At 42.8% G+C, this 20,736-nt stretch overlaps 1 protein-coding gene across 28 annotated transcripts in view; it reads left to right on the top strand.

The window, feature by feature from the left end:
* The first annotated feature begins 4,819 nt into the window (after positions 1-4,819).
* Positions 4,820-20,736, top strand: part of mbnl2 (muscleblind-like splicing regulator 2) — a 55,830-nt gene continuing 39,913 nt past the window's right edge. For 8 of the 28 annotated variants that reach the window (XR_012592988.1, XR_012592991.1, XR_012592990.1 and 5 more), the window contains exons 1-2: positions 10,498-10,840; positions 16,273-17,106. Coding sequence is in view for 14 of the 28 variants with exons in the window: in XM_074627320.1 (XP_074483421.1) it covers positions 16,933-17,106 (174 nt within the window). In the remaining 14 variants the exon portion in view is untranslated. Of the gene's footprint in view, positions 5,036-10,495; positions 10,932-11,527; positions 11,724-16,272; positions 17,107-20,736 lie in introns of those variants that run through there. The other 20 variants (XR_012592984.1, XR_012592989.1, XR_012592980.1 and 17 more) reach the window with 10 other exon arrangements.

The following is a 20,736-nucleotide window of genomic DNA, read 5'->3' as shown; positions in this document are numbered from 1 at the left end:
TAGAAAACAGACAATTTATTGCAATCGTTCCTGATGGAGAACAACAGTCTCGTTGCAGCTGAACTCCACGCACTGCAACCTTGACAAGACAATAGCTGAGTTGTCATGGTAATATGCAATTTCTCCTGACATTTCCTAGATTTTCATCTCTCACAATTACAGCCCCGTCTGTTTTCTTTTCCGAAATGCCACCATTCATTATTGGATTTACTCTGCTGTGGGACGAGATCTTGAAATTATGAAATACTTAAAGGCAGTTGTCGTAAAAAAAAAAGAAGGCAAATCCTTATTCTGTTGGTCTGAATAACAATTAAGTAATTTAATATTATTAAATCTCTCTCATTAGTCCTGTGAGTTTAGGTATTTATTTGAAAAAGCAGTTCTCCAAAAGGATTAATAGTACACTATTATACGTAGACACTTTTAATGGGTTCTTGGCTAACAAAAGTCTGCTTTCACAGACTGGAACACATATTTATGAGACATTGACTAATGTATGTTTTCCCCAAAATCTACTTTTGGTAATGAGCTCACGCTAATGGAGCATCTATCATCGGTATATTCTATGGATCTACGTGCCAGGTTTTTTGAAGTTTTAAATATGAGCCACTGTTTGTTCAATCAATTCAGGAAACCAATGGTGGGAAGGAACCAAGTACGCTATTTTCACTACACTTAAAGCTGCACGGATCAATATCTCTATATTGACAATGGATCACATTACTATGTGTAATGTGAAGTGGTGAGTTAAACGCTAATTCTTTGTCTTGCCCTCACTGTGAGGTTGCCAGGCAACCAGCAGAGACCAAGAATAGTCCAATACATAACCCCCAATAAAACTACGATTTGTAGTTTTTACACTTTTTGTATGGATTAAACAAACAAGGTGTGTTAACCAGTGAGCCAGCCAGGCTAGCTGTTTCCCCCTGTTCACACTCTTTATGCTAAGCTGAGCTAACAGGCCGTCATTGAACTATTCCTTTAACTCAAAGTTCAATTTCTAGCGTGTTCAACTACTTTCAACCACATCTCACAAGCTCCTGTCTCTTTAATCAGCTCTGAGCTCTGATTGGTCAGCTGGCCCACTCTGTTTTAATTTGTCCACCGAACCAAACTCTTCAGACTCTGATCCAGCTCCTCTCTGACTAGCTTTGTTTGAAGGCGTGTCAAACTAGCCGCTATGTACACGGGTCAGGGTTTTTTTATAACCCGCATACACCTGACCCGTTATGAGAGCCAATCCGCACTATTCGAGTGGCAAAAATATGCGTTAATCAACCACTCGAACCCGACCCGACACCCAAATTGCCAACTTTATGCAATATACTGTAGTAGCATAATTATCAATTTGTCACCTGCCTGCCCGAATCCGCAACATTTTCTACTAAGCTCACCCAAACCTGCCTGAACCATCACTACTACGTAGGTATTATCCAAATGTGTTACTTGGTGACATCACCATGTTACAGAAGAAAAAGGCGGGACTTTCAGGCAGTTCAGGAGCAGTGTTTTTCCCTTTGGCATGGACTTTGTAACTTTGCAGACCTTTTACTTGCACAAAAAATGATATAACACACTAAAGGGAAAAAGCACAATAGGTCCTCTTTAAACAATCGCAGTACAGTAAGTGAGTCAGAGGTTTGCTTCTGAATTGACTCATATGATTCAGTGTGAAATCCACACTATCTTCCGATATGCTGACATGGATCCTGGAGGAGCGGATGACGCAATACGAACAAATGGTTGCGGCGGATGATTTATGGACGGCGATGCATAACTAGTCTTTTCTCAGTGGACAAATGAGTCGGCCTCAAAATGGATCCGCTCAGCGTTCTGAATAAAGCTCTCCCGGCACGGTGTGTGCACGCATTTGGGGATCAGTTTGTTAAATGACAGCGGGACCATCTTCAATCCATCATTACTCTGGCCTTGTGATTAGTAAAAACGCTCATCAAAGTCATAGTGGGAGTAAAATGCCCATGTGATCTCCCTACAATCAATCAAATTGACTTAACCACAATGGAAGCGCACACGCACACACACTCAGAGCTTTGTGTCAGCCATAAGCTCTTTCCATTAAACCTGTGCTGCATTAAGCATTTGGGCTAAAAGCTTTCATAATCAGGTGTGCTCTCATTTAGTGTACAGAGATTTCCAAGATCAATAGTGTCCTTGACGTGAGAGCTTTGCCCACAGTGTGTGTGTGTGGGTGTGTATACACAGAAGGACCTCAGAGCTTTGGCCCCAGTGTGTGTGTGTTTGTGTGTGTGTGTTCAGGGCTGTCTGAGTGTGTGTTTGCTGTCTTCTGTCTGCGGGGGCCAAACTATTTCCTACTGCGATCTCTTCATTCTGTGTTTGAGAGGAACTAACAGTGGTGTTCTGGAGATATACTGCGGTTGTTTTTCTGCCTGACGCCTCCTCAGTTGATCCCGAGGTCCACTCTGCAGACTGCAACTGCAACAAAAGTGAAATCAAAACCCATTAATGAGCACAACACACTCCCTTTTTTTTGCTCGTGTTTGAAATACATGTTGTGACATTGACTTTCCTTCAAAATAATGTGTTTACAGAAGCTTATTTGGGGAAATGACTTCCAAAATAAGTGTTAAATTGCAGCTAAATTGCTGCAAATCGTCTTGTATAAAACAGGGAGGGGAAAAAATTACACAAATGTCTTCATGCCAAACAAGTCAAAATAAAGATTGTTAAACTGATATTTTTGTATGTATTTGTGTGTTTTTTTATGAGCCCAGTGTGCGTTTTGTTTGCAAGTGTGTGGGCGTTCATGGACTTTTCGAGAAGTATGCCGGCAGCAGCGTTTCTACAAATGCCTCCTCTGCATCGAGATCAATACGTTCGGCCTTGGGGGGATGAGCTTGACCTGTGTGAGCAGTTTTTCATAATCACTTACGTCTTGAAAATACAGTTTTTCCCTCCATAGTGGCGCTACCTTGGATGTGATGTATTTTGCTTTTCCATTTGCTATATTTGGATGAGAACAAAAAGACAAATGGCTCTGATATTTTTTCTGATATTAAATGCTGAAAAGAACACGAGCAGGCTGGGATAACATCAATATTCAATGACAAAATAAAAAGAGATTTCTTGGTTCTCTTGCCTGAGATGATGTTTAGTAAACCTTGCCACTAGTGTGATGTCACATATGTTGTGACACAAGGCAGTAACACATATCAGCTACACCATCACCCGTCTGACAGCAGATTCATTCTCCATCTTTGAATTTCCAACATGATTGATATCAATTTGAGCCCATACGTGTCTGTGCTTCATACAACTGTTGTTTCCTTTATGAAATATGACATCAAACCATCGCCGACTTAATAACGTCTTCATCCCTGACACCGCCACTGGCCTGTCAAACTGTGATGCCTTCATCCCCAGTATAGCATTCCACCCGAAGCAGGCCTTGGCCCTGACAGAGCAGTCTGTGATGGCTACGTTCATTGTTCGTGCGCTCAATAGGCAGCACATGGCGTGGGCAGCAGTCAGTGGGGCTAAATTTGTGCCTCTCTGCTCATTCCGGGGATATTTGTGACTTGCTCCTTGTTGACTCGTTGCGCTTCTTGCTGACAACGGGTCTCTGTGTGTCACAGGCTGCTAAATCCAGCCAGCTGCGTGCAATTAGGCTGCAAAAACGCTGGGGATGTGCACGCTCCTCTGCAGAGCATCAAGTGGTGGCGATATGCTGATTTAGAGTCAGCTAATAAATCTATGTGTTTTCTGTAATTTTTGCAATTCATTTCTTTTCGCAGTAATGAAATAGTAATAAGAACATATAATGAGTCAATACATCACTGTACTGTATATCTATATTATGATGATTATAAGAAGACCTTTGTATAATGGATGATTTAGGTTGTCACAAAAGAAATCTAGATGAATATTAAGGCAAATTATTTCAGCCAAATCACTCTTGTATCAATGCCACTAGATTAAAATGATAAAAATATATCAATTGTCAATATTTATCTAAGAAATAAAGATAAGATAAGATAAGATAAGATAAGATGAACCTTTATTAATCCCCGGAGGGAAATTCAGGTGTCAAAGCAGCAACATCAGCAAACAGAGTGAAACACAGGAGAGGTAAAGGTACACAAAAATTATAAAACAATAAATCATAAATAATAATAAATAATCATCATCATCATCATAAATAAATCATACCTTAGAGGTTACTGTACATCAATTAACAGTGTCATGGGAATTAATACAGTTATATATAATAATATAAATTGCAATATGTCTTTAATTATTTCAGCTAAATCACTTTTGTATCAATGCCAATAGATTAAAATCATAAAAAATACATCAATTGTCAATATTTATCTAGGAAATCATGCCTTAGAGGTTACTGTACATCAATTAACAGTGTTATGGGAATTAATACAGTTGTATATAATAATATAAATTGCAATATGTCTTTAATATTGTCATCTTGGGGATGCTATTTTGACAGACAGACTCTGGTTCATAAATTAGTGGCCACATCTTTTCCCCCCAGGGAGATTCACTGTTGTTTCCTAGGTAACAAGAACCCCCTCCTCCCGTTACCCTTGGTTCCTCTAGACTGTACCACCTTTCACTGTAGGGGTGGTAAATGTGTTGTTTATTGAAGAAAAAGTAGATTTCTGGGGTTTAAATTTAATTTACCAACACATTATAATTCCATACTATTAGTCTTTTCATTTAAGCTCATGCTATTTTAAATACTTCATAAATAATGCGTTATTAATGTTTAGCAAACGTAGCAACCCCCCCTTAGCGAAGCGCCTCCAACTCGAACTGTCAAAATCGCTTGTTGCTTCCTGCAGTCGCCTTAAAAGTAGTTAGCGAGCTAGCCTGTAGCTCACTTCTGTCTCTCTCTGAAGCGAAAAAAGTTGAGGAAAATAAACAGTGAGAAGTCTCAGTCGAAGCCGTCCTTCTTCGTACCACTCGTAAGGTCCCGTCACAACCGAAATATAGCGCTCCCCGGCGGTTGAAGAGCAGCTGGATGTGACAGGTTCGTCATCAGGTAAGCTGCAGGTAGTTAGCTTAGCAAGTAGCTCATAGCATCTCTTTACAACACTTGTTATTGTTGGGTGGCGGCTGTTTTGGACATTAGAGGTGGCTTTAAATGCTTGTAATGATGCTGTTCTAGTATCTTAAACACTATAGGCTGGTGTCTGGGTTGCAATGCTAGCTGTAAATCACTGCCCCACTGCTAGTTAGCTAATGACAACAAGTGAAAGCAGCTCCCATTAAAAACAACATCAGCATGCCTAGTGTGTCTCTCCTGCACTGATCAGGTTACTGCATTCTGGGACTTGTTGTTTGCTATTAGTGTGAATGAAGTCACAGGTTTTGTTAATAACACCTTTATTATTGCCTCCATTTATGATAGTCACCATTATTATTAGTAGCAATGACGTTGTCATTGTCACGAGGTGCACCCACCCACATGTGACTTTCAAATACAATATGTGCAAAACACAATGCATGTAATGACACCTTATGAAAATGTATGCATGAAATCTCAGATTTGCACCATTTATATGGAATATATTGAGTTCATTAAGGTTATTACAACACCAAAAATGTTCACTTACAAACCAAAAACTGACAATAACCTGATATTTTCAGGTGGAATTTCTTGCCATTTCTTGTTATCATTGTCACGAGGTGCACCCACCCACATGTGACTTTCAAATACAATATGTGCAAAACATAATGCATGTTATGACACCTTGATTAATGGATTGTTAGATTTATTTGCTGCATGCCTGCATGAGATGTAAGTGGAGGCACATTTTAATCTGCTGCAGGTTGGCTGAGCTTAGCTAATAGGTCATGTACAGTGGTCCTTATAAAAATGTATGCATGAAATCTCAGATTTGCACCCGTATAATCATTTTGGCTTGTCATTTGTATGGAATATATTGAGTTCATTTAGGCAATTTCAGCACTTACACACCAAAAACTGACAATAACCTGATATTTTCAGGTGGAATTTCATTTCATTCTCACTGTGCAATATCATTTCCGCAATTTTGTTAATAGTCTGTTTATTGTCAATACTGTATATACTGCTCCTATTTTTATACTTCCTTCTGTTTGCTCCCATTCTGGGACATGCTGTTTGCTTTTACTGAAGTAATAATGAAATCACAGGTTTCGTTAATAACTCCTTTATTATTATTGCCTCCATTTGTGATAGTCACCATTATTAAGCAATGACGTTGTCATCATTGTCACAAGGTACACCCACCCACATGTGACTTTCAAATACAAATGTGAAAACACATGACACCTTGATTAATGGATTGTTAGATTTAATTGGACAAATAAAACAGTTCTAATGAGATGTAAGTGGAAGACACATTTTAATTACTGCAGGTTGGGCTGAGCAAGAACCTATCTCACCTGGTTAATAAGTTGTGATCAGGCTAGATAATAGGTCATGTACAGTGGTCCTTATGAAAATGCATGCATGAAATCTCAGATTTGTTAACAACTCCTTTATTATTGCCTCCATTTATGATAGTCACCTTTATTAAGCAATGTCATCATTGTCACGAGGCACACCCACTCACATGTTGTGACTTTCAAATACAATATGTGCAAAACACAATGCATGTAATGACACCTTGATTAATGGATTGTTAGATTTAATTGCTGCATACAAGGAAAACAGTTCTAATGAGATGTAAGTGGAAGGCACTTTTTAATCTACATTAGGTTGGCTGAGCAGGAGCCTATCCACCTGGTTAATAAGTTGTGATCAGGCTAGATAATAGGTCATGTACAGTGGTTCTGAAATGTATGCGTGAAATCTCAGATTTGCACCAATATAATAATTTTTGGCTTGTCATTTGTATGGAATATATTGAGTTCATTAAGGCTATTACAGCACTTACACACCAAAAATTAGCACTTACACACCAAAAACTGACAATAACCTGATATTTGCAGGAGGAATTTCATTCATTCTCACTGTGCAATATCATTATCATACTTACTTACTTTTTGTGAGTGATGGACATAAATTTAAGTTAGAAAAATCCAGCACACAGATTTTGAGAGCAATCTAACTTTTTCATGTCAAGAACCTCCAAAATAGATGTCCAATTTAGCACAGACCATGGATGTATAAGAGGTTGTATCCTGTGCTTTTGCCCTGTTTGTTAGTTAATAGCCGACAACTCCATTAAATTCTGTTTATGTCATGCTACTAGCACTACTAGCTACTGTCTGATAACTGGTTGTTTGGAAACAGAGACGTTAATACATCCACCACAGTACAGGCTTACAGCATACAGCCCAATGGGTGTATTATAACACGATAAAAGTGATGAATTACAGCCAATATATCCATTATTACAGCCGGATAGAGCTAGCAGGAAGCTGGCAGAATCGGATATGTCATATGAGCGTGCAGGGCGGTGCAGTCCCGTGGGTCTGATGCGCGTTCATTATGCCGAGGAAAATAACTCTGGAATCAGCTATTAGTGAATTTTACAACTTTTAGGACATAATGATTTAAATGAGGCTCTATTTGAGTGTTCGTACTGGGAAGTGGATTTACCTAGATAAATTATTCTCTGATTGACAGACGTCTCTTTTCATGGACTCATTGGCATATTCAGTCCAAAATTGTGGCAGCGCTACTGCAACGCCATCTAGCGGCCATTATCAAAAAAGAACCAGAGTTTCGCCTCTTTGCTTCTGTACTCTTTGGGCTCAATGCATGGCCTTGAACTTGCTCCAAAACACACACTGGTTTCACCACTTGCCTAGTACGCATCCATCGGGCACTTGTTTGTTCTCTATCATGGTGTGGACTTGTGTGACAGACTTACCAGAATGGGTTTCAAGCGGAAGGAAGGAAGCACAACTCTCTGCCGCTTGATATTTGATTACGGCTAATAATAGAAAAAGACAGCTGCCTTTTCATTGATCTGTCTTCGGTGCCCTATTTCTGAGCCCTGCTTTTTTTTTTTCTCCTCTGTCGTGTTTAACTCAGTAGTACCACTGAATACAGTATTCTGCACTGGTTGAGCATTTTCAAACCGTTTTAACCCATCAATCTTCTTTTGCTGTAATTAGCCATTGTTTCGGAATACCCCTTTTGTAAAACGAAGCCGCTTCGGGGGCCGCAGAATCCTAAATCTGGTTGTGTGTGAGCGAGCCAATCCGTTCGGGGTCAAACAGGACGGGGATAATAAGAGGGGAGGGGATACCGTACAGGGAAGGAAGTGGCTCGGCTTGTTTGTCTGCCAGGCTTTTGTTTGTTTTCCTGTCGGACAAATCTATTTAGAAGGTGGGCTATCTGAGGTCCGCCGGTGGAAATTAGCTACAAAGCGGGCTTGTTGTACATTTATTGACAGTTATTCAGTAATGCGGTTATTGGGAAGTCGGTTGCAGCCAAATGAGGAATTGATAACCTTCATCTATTAATGATGGAGCAGCCTGGCTTGTCCAACCGTTATTGTTCTGGATGAATGTTATTGAGTTGTTTAATTTATCTGGACATAGCTAGTTAAGTTTCATCCTGCAGCAATATATAGTTGTTGTTGCCGCCTCCTTTAATCTGCTGCATCTGTGTATAGCGAAGTGAGACTACATTCACAGAAGGTGTAAGGTGACACTTTTGCTTTTAACAAAGGCTGACATCCCCCACCTCCCTGCTCATATAATGGCAGAGTCTGTGTTATTTCATTACAGGTGCTCTGATGCCTAAAATGACGTCAGTGTCATCTGCTGAGGTAGACAGTTTCTCATGCTGGAGAGATTAATCCCCCCCCATCTCCCCTAAACCATTTGACAAACCTATTTCCTGTGGAGCATCAGATTATATATAGCTATTAAAGCATAATCAGTTTGTTTATCGCGGAGCTGTAAAGCATGTTTAGCCTCATCGATGTCAACGAAACACCCAGGCTGCTGCGTCATTCACAGCCTTTGTATGAGACAGAGGCAGAGAGAGAGGCAGACGGTACAGCTGTTCTATTGAATCTGGATCGAAAAGTCATGAAGCTGGATCTCTGACTCATCAGTTCTGTGACGCTCCGGTTTCACGGCTCATGTGATGCCAACCGGCATGTCATCAGGCGGGGCGGGGGAAGAGGAGAGGACGAGACTTCCAGCCACCACAAATCTTTTTTTTTTAAATTCAAATTCTGATGCAATAACAATAACAGAAATGTTCACCACTGTGCAGTTTTCCAGTCCAGTAAGGAATGTGATTGAAAAAAATAGAGCTTGAAAGATATCTTTGAGGAATAAAAATGTACAGGTGAGGGATGGAAACAAGAGAAGGGGAGGAGAGGAGGAGTGTCTGGATGGTGGAGTGGATGAGTTTAGAGGACGGATGCTGAGAGGAGGTAGAGGAGAAACGGGAAGGGAGGTGGTGCCCTTGTTTCCTGGGGGGGATGGTGTTAATGTGATGATAGAAGGACAGGACTGAGCTTCATTATGCGACTGCAGCATCTCTTTGATTATCGCTTTGTTTCTTGAGAAACAAGTGTTGACTTTATTAGAGGCGGGGGAAAAAATCGATCCACCTATGTATCGCGATTATGAAATTGATTTTTTAATGCCAGAATCTATATATTTGCTTCATTTGAGTCTATACGGAGGTAGACTCTAAAGGAGTTACCGCTTTTATCGTTGTAGTCTGAGTAACGTGACGTCATATCCGTTCTGTATCTGTCACTCAAAACAAACAGTACAGAGCAGAAAAACGGTGGAGGGTCGGCGTGGAAACGACCTGCACCCGCACATTTGAAATCCACAGTGGTAAACACTACACATACAGTAAAGTATAGAAACACTTTGGGTTTCACACATTGCCAGGAAAAGCAGAGCCAAGCAAAAGCTGCATGCTAGCTCTGTCATGGACAGGAAACGTTATCGTATTGCGGTAACGTGCGGTCAAGCCAGCCGTCACTCGCATCTCTATATCTCTTTAAATATTCCCCAAAGTAAAAGTCCCTAGAATTGTATGATTCAACTTTTTTCCATGGTCTAGTGTTAACAAAAATTGTAAATATACTGTAAATACTTTTAGAATCGCAAGACATATCGAATAGGCACCCAAGTATCGTGATGATATTGACTCGGGGGATAGGTGTATCGTCCCAGTCCTATACTTTACATTCCTGAGCTTGTTTTCTCTTAGAAAGATGGTGCTGATTTGAATTTGAATATATTCACAGGAGAAGGATGGAAAACGAATAAATAATGTAGTTGAGCAGCGCGTGAAATTGGGGAAATACCTTCTACGATCAGCATTCAGGGGTTGTTACAGTAAGCACAGTTTTTGCACTCTGTTCCAATGGAGAAAGCTGTGATTCAGTGTCGCTGCACTGCTATTGGCTGGAGCTGTTAAGGGGCAGGGCTTTGCCACAGGCTGGTGGGCAGGAAGGGGCTGGCTTTAGGGGTGTGTGTGTGTGTGTGTGTGTGTGTGTGTGTGTGTGTGTGTGTGTGTGTGTGTGGTGATGGTGGGGGGGTTGGCTGGAAGTGTTTCAGCCAGATAGTTGGAGTAGACACTCTTCTGCTTCCTGCCTGCCTGCCTGCCTGCCTGCCTCGCTCGCTTGCTCCCCGGCTGAGAGAGAGAGTGAGAGACATCGAGAGAAAATCCCTGTCTAGGCATGGACCTCCGGCTGCAGCACTCGGCAGCTCGCGAGGAATGACAACAGTTCACATGGTCATTAACTCCAGTCGCTGAGGCTGAAGGGAAAGCCGCACTGTGTAGCTCAGTGTCACAGGAGCACCGGGTGCCTCCTGTGTTCGGGACAGACAGCACAGCAGAGAGAGCGACGGGACCCTGGGAAACGAGGTGGGAAACAACCGTCATATTGGCTTTTCTTTTTTGTTCAAAGATTTTTTTCTGGAGTTTTGCTGCAGTGTGCTGCATACCACCAGTCTGGGTGAGGAGGGAGGGGAGGGGAATGTTTTATCTGTGTGAGTGTGAGGCTGAAAGCGAGGGAAGAAAATATAGCATGTGTGTGTGGCGGATAAATGCACAGGAGTACATGCACCCTTATTGCAGTTTCCAGCACTTTCTCCTTCGACTCCTTAGAGAGGCATTATCACAACAGTTTCTTTGCCCCTTCCTCAGTGTTTTTTTTGCCACATGGGCTACATATTTTTCACTCTCTAGTGAAAAACTTGTTGTGTGGCATCTGTCACTGCTTGCTTTGTGCGGTTCCCACAAAGTTTTCCCTCGTAACTCTTGGTGTGCACATTTTCCGAATAACAAGGGCAAAGATTGTTTGCTCGGAGCCGGGTCTGGTGTTTTGACACCGGACACAAATAGCTGGAACTAAGGCCCACATCATAATTAACCTTTTGAGCTAGATGAGGCACGGTTGACGTGTCCCCAGCTTTCCACTGCCTATCTAGATTTAGCCGAGCAGTGGACATCATCGCCTGCGTGGAAAAGGCCAGGGTGGTGTCATGCATCTGGCCGCGGATCAAGGGGGAAGTGGGTGTTTTCTAAAATGGAACATCAGTTCAGCCCTTCCTGTTGGGGAAAGAATGGGATAAGTCTCAGACAAGTCCTCGCTGCGAGACCCTGGCAGCCAGAAATCCCCTTTTCTCGGAATCGACTCTCGTGCAAATTGCACCTCGAGATGGTATTAAAAGGATTTAGTGGTCGGTAGGGTTTTCAGACATCTTCTGCAATGAAAGGGGGAGTCTGATTGCTCCGTGACACGAGGGTGAGTTTGCTGAATCATTCAGCCTCTTATGTCTTCAAGTGCTGTAATTTGAAGGCTTAAGATTTCAATTCATTTGATGTGTTTTGCTAATATTCCAACGTACAAGAGCTTTAATCTAACGTAGTATTTTCTGTCAGTGGAAGTTATCACAAACAGCTACTTCTACAGCATTCACCTCAGACTTTTAGATCAAGTACGCTTCCTGTTAATGATCATGTTTATCTGTTCACCCCTGGCTGCCAGCTATACTGTAATTAGCTGATGGTGTCCTGTGGCTAAACAGAGAGGAGACTGCACTTACACTGTAAACAAGTCCACTTACAGAGCGCAGAGGTTGATATCCATCCCAGATACTGACGCTCTCTCCTTATAAAAACTTAAAAAAGCTCCATCATCTGTATTGTGTTACGAGACGGGCCACTGATCAGGAGAGGAAAGCCCGGTCCCGTATCATGAGCAGGGCCATTCGGGTCACCGTGGTTTAGCTAAAGGCTATTATGATATGGGGCACACCTATCTGCTGACTGTGTGAAACACTTCTCGTGTCGCCCCCGAACAGTAGCTTAGTCCTGGTATAGCCTCTGCTGAGCTCACTCACCCGTCCTTATCGCTAATGGCACTTGATGATATTGAATCCAAGGAGCCGTAGCTTATGCCAAAGACAATTTCATAAGCATCATAACATCCATAGTATTAAATAAGAATTAGGTTGCAGGGTATAGCCCTAGCTCTGCTCTGTCTGATCCTCTCTGGACGGTGCGAAGGAACATTTTGCAAGCCGGCGGTGATGTCACACTGAAGCTAGGGACAATTTGATAAAACCTGTACTGTAAAGCTCACTCTTTTTCCATTACTCACTTGAGCGTTTTCACAATGAGGGCCTCTCTCCACACAGCCTTGAAAAACATTGACCACTTGTTCCTCTTGGCCATGCAAATGACCATAGAAGTGTGGTTCACCAGCGTAAAATGGTAATAAATGGAAATGCGGCCACTCAGGTACCCAGCTCATGTTTGCTTGTCTGTCGCAGCCATTTGTGTTTTATTTAGCCGGCAATACCTGGCCGATGCCACGGCAAACGTTGTCACAAGGCTTACGACCAATGGAAACCCGGTAGCTTATCGTCTCTGCTGAACAAATACAAGCTGCGGAGATAAACTGCTCCGCACAGACAGGGCGCGCAGATACCAGACTAATGGGTTACATACGTGGTATTCAGAGGTCAAGCCAATGACTTTCACTCGAGACGCCCCGGTCCCGCTGACTCTCATTCAATTAAGCAGGCTGACCAAGATAATGCCCCTGCCAGCTGGCCTTAGTAAGCGTCAGTAATCCATAAAGTCTAGTACTGTAGTGCTTTTCTTCACATCTCTGCCCTGCTTTATCAGGTCAGCCTGTCTGTCCACCGTTTGAACTGAGAACACAGAGGGGACAAAGCCTTCTGCAGGAACTAAAGATAAACAGGATATACTGTAAAGTGATGTGCAGGATTTAAAGTGAACAGCCATATTAACATCCACACACCCGGGACGTCTGGTATGAAAGTTATGGCGTCTATTTCATTACAATACCTTGAAATAAGATATATTTCTGTGTTGTCAGAGCCAGATTATAAAACTAGTCCTTGACTCAGGCTCTATTTCTGTCAATTTTTTGTCCCTAAAGGACACAAAACTGCAGAATCTGCGTCAGTCAAGGTGTACTTATCTAAGGTCAAAACAATGGTCCCTTCCTACCAGCTGACCATCTGTCTTTCCCTTCATATAAACGACATTGTGCTTGAAGCTCGACCGCTAAGCTCAGCGTAAACTAAAGCCAGGCCTGCATGTACTGTAGGTGTAATGCACCAGCAGAAGCTAAGCTAGCCTAAGCCAAGCCAGAGGCAGACACACCAAAACTGCATGCATTGCCAGTGTGTGTTTGATTTTCTCATGCTTTTAAAATGGGATGTTGTTACACGACTGAAGTTGCTTTTTCCCTTTCCTTTAGTGTGTTATATAGTTTTTGGTGCATGTAAAAGGTCTGCAAAGTTACAAAGCCCAAAGTCCACGCCAAAGGGAGAAGCACTGCTGCCTGAAACGCCTCGCTTGAAGACCCGCCTTTTCTCCCGTAATGTGGTGATGTCACTGTGTAAGACGCCCTCAAACAAAGCTAGTTAGAGCGGAGCTGGAGCGGAGTCCGAAGAGTTTGGTTCAGCTGACCAATCAGAGCAGACTGGGCTTTTTGAGAGGGCGGGGCAGGAACTTAAACGGAGCTTTTCAGACAGAGGTTGAAAAGAGGTGCTGCACCACAGCCGGTATGAGAAAAGTAAAGCGTTTTTTGAACATTAAAGCATGTAAACATGTTCTAGTAGAAACCTAAAATACAAGTATGCACCTGAAAATAAGCACAATAGGTCCTCTTTAACTTTGCAGAAACACTTTTATATCTTTTATTCTTAGAAAATTTGACATTCATCCAGCAAATGTTTGTGTTTTTACTTTGATAATCGACTGTAAAATTGAATTGATTATCAAAGTTGTAAATTTCCTATCAAGTTGATTAAAGAATTGATTCAGGCCTAGTCTCTGAGCATAACAGCTCTCTTGATAATGACAAACAAGCAGTTGCTTGCAGCAGTTAATTTCCCTGGGTATATTGCACAAACATAGTCTATACACGGTATAGGAGCAGACATGTGGTCATGTTCCTGCATGATTATTATCGCACCATCACCCACATGAGGGTGAGTCTATCTTCTTGTTTTGAATACCTTTCATGACAAAAACATAGCTTGAATGTTGCCTGTAGAGTCCCCTGTGAGCTTTTCAGATGACCCCAACCGACCCACATCCACACTGCCGGCCCACACGATTTCATGAAAGCTTTCGGGCGCTGTAAACCTCTGCTTTCCCCACAACAAAATATCTCCCATCATTTGAGGCCGAGTCATTTCACCAAGAAACGTCGTCGTCCCTATCACACATTCTGACAAAGTAGGTTAGCTTGATACGCACACTTCTTATGGCTTCTAAAAATAAGAAGGGATTAATTGTTAAAGGTCAGATCTGACATGATTCTCTTACCTGACTTTCTCTTCCGCAGCGATTGGCTCTCCCCCTGGGGAGATGGTGTGAAATTAAATCCTGCCTTGGAGAGTGGAGCCCGGGTGTCGGTAGGATCGGGCGAGGAAGCTTCTCATCTCATTTCACATGATCAGCACTAAAGTGGGACAATATGATTAGCTAGACAATGGTCCGGATTCATAGGAACAGTATAGTGTTTGTGGGAAGCATCTTTTTGCCGCTAGTTGTCTTTGTGACTGGCAAAAAAAAAATGAGTCTGGAAGATTTTTTATTCTTAAGTCAGGAGCTTATTGAGTTTCTCTTTGATATTTCAGACTTCAAACACAACTACAAACAGTATTCGGAAGTTTCCAATTAGAGTGACCAACTTTCAGACCGAGACGCGTGATGATTTTTTACATCAGGACAAAAATACTGTCCCTAACCCGAATCTGACAAAGACCTGAAGGACTGTGCACCTGTATGACAGCTGTGTGAGGGAATTTGTGAAGGGATTTCTTCTTCCCTTAACAGTAGCGTAGATGGTTTGAGCACAAGTCCCAACTTGCCTTCATTAAGAGCACGTGGAGCTTGTCATACGTCTGTAGAGGATATTGTTCTCACTTTATTTAACCTTTTTCTTTCCCCTGGTCTTGTCTGCCGTGGATATGTTTGGGGGATCTTTCAACCACAGCTGTATGTTTTTACAACCCTTCTCCTCCCTCAGTCTGGTGTCCTCAACCCCCTTTTTCCCACCCCCCATTTAGCAGAAAAACATTTCCAGATGTGCCAAGAAAAGAGCTCCTTGCGCAGTAGCTTATTAATGGCTGTCGTACGCTCGTGCTAAAGGTCACTTCCTCAGATTGTTGCTCCACCTATTGTTCCCCTCTTCTCCCTAAACAGCAAACGGACACCGTACACCTGCGAATGTAGATTGATAGTCCGCTGTCAATGAGCTGGTATCTAATTTGGACAGTGGGAGACCAGTGTGGGACGCTGGGCAGCGTCATAATCGCGTCTGGCACTGGCATATGCATCTGTCTCGGTCCCTCTGTGGCTGCTGGACGGCTGCCCGGAATAGTGCTGCGCCGCGCGGTTTTCTATTGGCTGCACCATCCCTCCGTGCATCGCTCTACAGGGCGGGTTGGACCCCAGGGCTTTTTTTTTCTCCCCTATCTCTGCTCTGACTCGATGTCCGATGTCTCATAGCACAGAGGCTTTTGCCATTCACCGCCTTGTGTGCGATATGTCGCAGAGCCCTGTAGTCGCCTCGTACAATGGCACACAGCAGACTTAAACTCAAGTGGCTTCTGAATAACCTCACAGCTGCCTTTTCTCCGGTTCATCAGCCATGTACTCTTTAGAGCGAGCACCCTCTGGGGCACACAGATTCAGATTGACATGCGTACACAAACGCTGTTAACGCCTGTTGAAGCCCATTAGATAAACGGTTGCCTATCATATTTAGCGAACCATTCTCACTTTCTTTCTCTTCTCCGTTTCAGATCACTGACAGGAAGTGCCTTGTGAGACAACATCCTTACTTGAACTGAAGATCCTGGGCGTTTTTCCGAGGAGCTCCAGATTGTTCCCTCTGCAGCCGAGCACACCCCTGACCTGTTTGTTCGTCCTCACCTGTGCTCAGAGTGAAGCGGTGGAGCTGCTGCACTGCTGGCCAAGGTGCCAAAGCTCAGAGAGATTTTTAAACTATAGAAAGCCACAAAGTTTGTGTCCCGAACTGTGCCATCGCACCTCAAAATAGCAGCACTTTTGCTCCACCCTTGCACAGATATCATCCCTCATACAAAGGTCATTTTTGGGGGACGTTGGTACAAGCAGTAGAGCTTGTCTCTGAGCATGCCTTGTCAGAGGTCTGCACCTGAGACTTAACTGATTGATGAACAATTAGCTGACAAACTCCACGACGAACATTGCAGTCCCATGCTCCGGTCACAGAGACTTTGCCAGTCCATTACCTCCACTTTCCTGTCCGCGAGGACAAACCTCATCCGCTGACCTGAAGCTAGATCATTTATAGCTGCATGTTTTAGCTGCGTTTTCTTTTATTTTTGTTCCACTGCAACACCTCCGCAGAGGATATCCTCCTCCCTAAAACCAAGTGGCTCCACTCCACCCCCGGCTCCACAGCCAGTAGTGCCGCTGACATGGCTCTAAACATCGCCTCGATACGGGACACAAAATGGCTGACCCTGGAAGTGTGCCGGCAGTTTCAGAGAGGGACGTGTTCGCGCAGCGACGAGGAATGCAAATTCGCCCATCCACCCAAAAGCTGCCAGGTGGAGAACGGGAGGGTGATCGCCTGCTTTGACTCGTTAAAGGTAAGGACTTTTAAATGAACTGCTGTGTTCTGTTGGAAAACTATCCTCTACTTTTATTCTAATCCTTTTTCCCCAGAGTATAGACCCTTTTTGTGTCTACATCATCATTATGTCACAGTGTTAGCTGGAGGCAATCATCATGGATACTAACAGAAAAGGGGTGTATTGTTTACAAAAACACCTACACCTATTTAGACCTTTGCATGAGGTTAATTTGTTCATCATCATAGTTTCTACTTCCCTTTATACCACCTCATGCACCTGTCAAAAGATGTAAAGCAAATAATATAGCACAGTTTCTGACATGAACTGTTATAGCGTTTCTGGTTCCTAATGGTCGGTGGGTGTAGGTTGTCTGCTCAAATTAGCATGTGTGTCAGGTCTCCATGCTGCGCTGCGGGTTAGCAGAGCAGCCTGACCTATGAAGCTAAAGGCCACAGAGGTCTGTTGTCATGTTCAGCGTCACCACAGGTGCGTGCGTGTGTGTCTTTTAGTTTTTTTATACGGTAAGTTCTAACGTTACCGCGCCTTGCCCATCATCCGTGTACGTGGTCGAACATCCGATCGCCTTAAGTCATTCCAGGGCTTTCTATTCCTGGGTGCATGTCAGCTGTCACGCACAAGCAACATAAACAGCCCCAGCTTGTTTCGTAATGTTATGTATCCCTTTAATTAAGGCCTGTAGTTTATTTGTTGACCCCTCTCATGAGACGTTATGTCGCTGTTATACATTAGTTTGCTCTTTAATAGTAGTAAAAATGTCCTAAATTAGCTTAACACCACCAGACACTTTGAAAGTCTCCCCAATTATAACAAGGTCGCTTCACATGCTGCAAAATGAAATGACTGCATCCAAGAGCAACCCATTATTTTCAAGCTGTGTGTGGAAAAAAAAAAAATAAAAGAAAACCAGCAGTGACAATGATAAATAGCCAAAGAAACTAGAGCAGAACACCGAAACTGTGAGGAGTTTTTTTTAAAAGTGTGAACTGTAGCTGCTTATCACGCACACAGCAGTGCAGTGTGGTGATTGTGTGCATTTTATATTGTTCAAGGTTGAGCTCAGTGACAAAAGAGAGGGTCTAGATGCGGTACATTTTCCTATATGTGAACATCGTGACCCTATCCCTCCTGAAACGCATGGTTTGCTTAGCACACTTTCCCTACTTGAAATCCATTAAGATCTTTGGAGTGTGTGTTGCTTATTCAACACTATGAAAACAAGCTGCGTTCATGGTGCGATCAGCAGTTTTTTCTTGGCTAAGATTTGCTCATGGTAAGGCCAGTCATCGAGTGACATTCCATCCCAGATGCCAGATTTTGCGAGGGCCGTTATGCCGTTCTGGTTTAACGAGCAAACAGCTGACTCCAGTCGGGATCGATTTGTCGTCGCACCATGCAAGGGGACGGCCTGACATGGATCCTCCGCACATGACATGATTTCGCTGTTCCTTGAAAACCCAATCCAGTCATCCCTGACTGAGGAAACTAAATGACCGGAGCACTCGACCTCACACTAGTGCCAGCTTTCATTTAAACTATTCTCAATGACGCTTCCTCTGCAAATAGTGGCTTTGAGGCATGCATCATCTGAAGGGCAATGCATGTAGTGTGCACTCTCAGAGGCAGCTGTAAAGTTACTTCTCCTGTAACCCCTGTTCTCTGATAACATGACCGAGGCTTTTCACTATGAGGAATGCTCTCTCATCATTACATTCAAAAGCTTCTATATCAGCACTCCTATTACTGGCAATCTTGATGCTTATGTCAAGCAAGAGCTTTTGCAGGCTATAGGTTAGCTCCATTATTTTCTCTGCAAAAGATACTTGACCATCATAGACAAAAGGCTCCTCTTCCTTGTCTGATACAAGTTATTCTGACCATATGGTGCATTCAAATGGGGTCGTGTTGTGGAAAGTTTCTGAAAGCTCAGAGTTCACGACTTGTGACGTGTTTGTTGATCTGAATTTTGCTGCTGTCGTCGTAGGCTGCTCTGCCCATCAGCTAAAAGCCTAATGAAGCTAGATTGTTAAATGTATAGACAGATCTGTCTGTAGCCACTCGCTCTCTCTCACACTCTCTCTTCCCCCTCGTTCCACCATGCAGCCCAGTGACAGAACGAGAATACAGGATTCTCTGTACTTTTAACTCCAACTCGCCCCCTTTTCCCACAAAGACTCTCCTCGTGACAGCTGAGAGAATGAACGCTTTATTATGCATTAGGAAATGTGTCTCGCTCCACGGCAGGCTGATTTCCACCCCATTACGCCCGTATCGTCTTCCTGGGTCTTCTCATCTGATAGGGTTATCGTGCCAGGGTTGTGCGCTGCCAGGTGCGACCTGGCCAATGATCAGAGGGGGTCCTTTTGGTAAACAGGGGAAAGGTAGAGCTCAGGAGAGGAGTAGAGTAGGAGGTGGAGGTTGCTCTTGTCAAGCAGCAGTAGGCAAGCGTGCCAGTTGTTGTTTTCAGAGCTTGTAACACTTTCTGTTCCTGTCCCCTATAGCCAAATCTCAAATTTTGCAGCCGATTGTCAAAATAACGTTTTGTTTCTTATCTTTGCACCAATTTTTTTTTTTTTTTTTTTTTAGATATAAAAGCAAGACTACAGCGACCTAAATACCTGCTTTTGCATTTCCTGTCAGTGCTCTTTGCATGGGACGAATGACGATGAGGAATCACTCCTGCTTCCTCGATCATAAAGCGTTTGCAGCGTCCCGACTCCGCCGCGCTGCTCTCAGCACTTTTATAGCGTCACGTCTGGGGAATTTTTTTTTTTTTGTCCTACTGCTCTACACTGTGGGCTTTAGAAATAGTCTCTCTATGCTACATTTGTCAGCTCTCAAAATAGGACACGCTGCTTCATCTCTGTCCAACTAAAGCTGTATTCACACTCGGTTGGTAGACGTGATGTAGCTTACCAGGCATCGTTCATTTCCACTGAGACGTGACATGTAAAGTTGACAGTGGCGACCGCAACTGGAGTAGCAGTGGGAAATGTTCAGACATGTCAACCGTTTTTTTTCACTTATACTCATTCGATTTCCCATTTCTCTGCTTTATCTTATTAGGAAAATTGCAAACTAAACATTTAAATGTCTTGTTACAATACAAATTGCAGTTGTTATTGTTAAGTTAAATTTCTGTGGTTCAACGTCACGAGAGCTGACGGAAAATCATGCCGTCTCCTTTTTTCGGTAGTGATATATTATAGCTAAAACAGTAAAACTGAAATGAATTCATTTTTATTTTTATTAGTTTTAAAAGGCAGTATAGTTTTATTTTTTTCTTGAAGAATATGTTTTTTATTTAGCTTAGTAAAGATGTTTTTCACTGCTTATTTTCATTTTAATTTCATTTTTTGTTTTAGTTTGCTATAATAACCCTGGGTTAAACAGACAGAGAGATGATTTAAAAATGTAATCCAGTGAGAGAGATTGAAACATCATTAATTTTTGGGCTGAACAGTCCCTCCATGAAACATTAACATCCTTCACTGCAGAAGGTGATAGCTAATCAATACGGGCAGAGCTGCGTCTCTGGTAGTATCACAAACGACGTGTCGTGGTTGGAACCATTTCCGTTAAGCTCTTTGAGACTTTGTTGCGGTGTGACCGTGGAAACCATGACAT

This window comes from Sebastes fasciatus, chromosome 24 (genome assembly GCF_043250625.1).
Source record: "Sebastes fasciatus isolate fSebFas1 chromosome 24, fSebFas1.pri, whole genome shotgun sequence".
Lineage (NCBI taxonomy): Eukaryota > Metazoa > Chordata > Actinopteri > Perciformes > Sebastidae > Sebastes > Sebastes fasciatus.
Note: the sequence above shows the minus strand (reverse complement) of the source record. Positions and strands in the feature narration are given on the sequence as shown.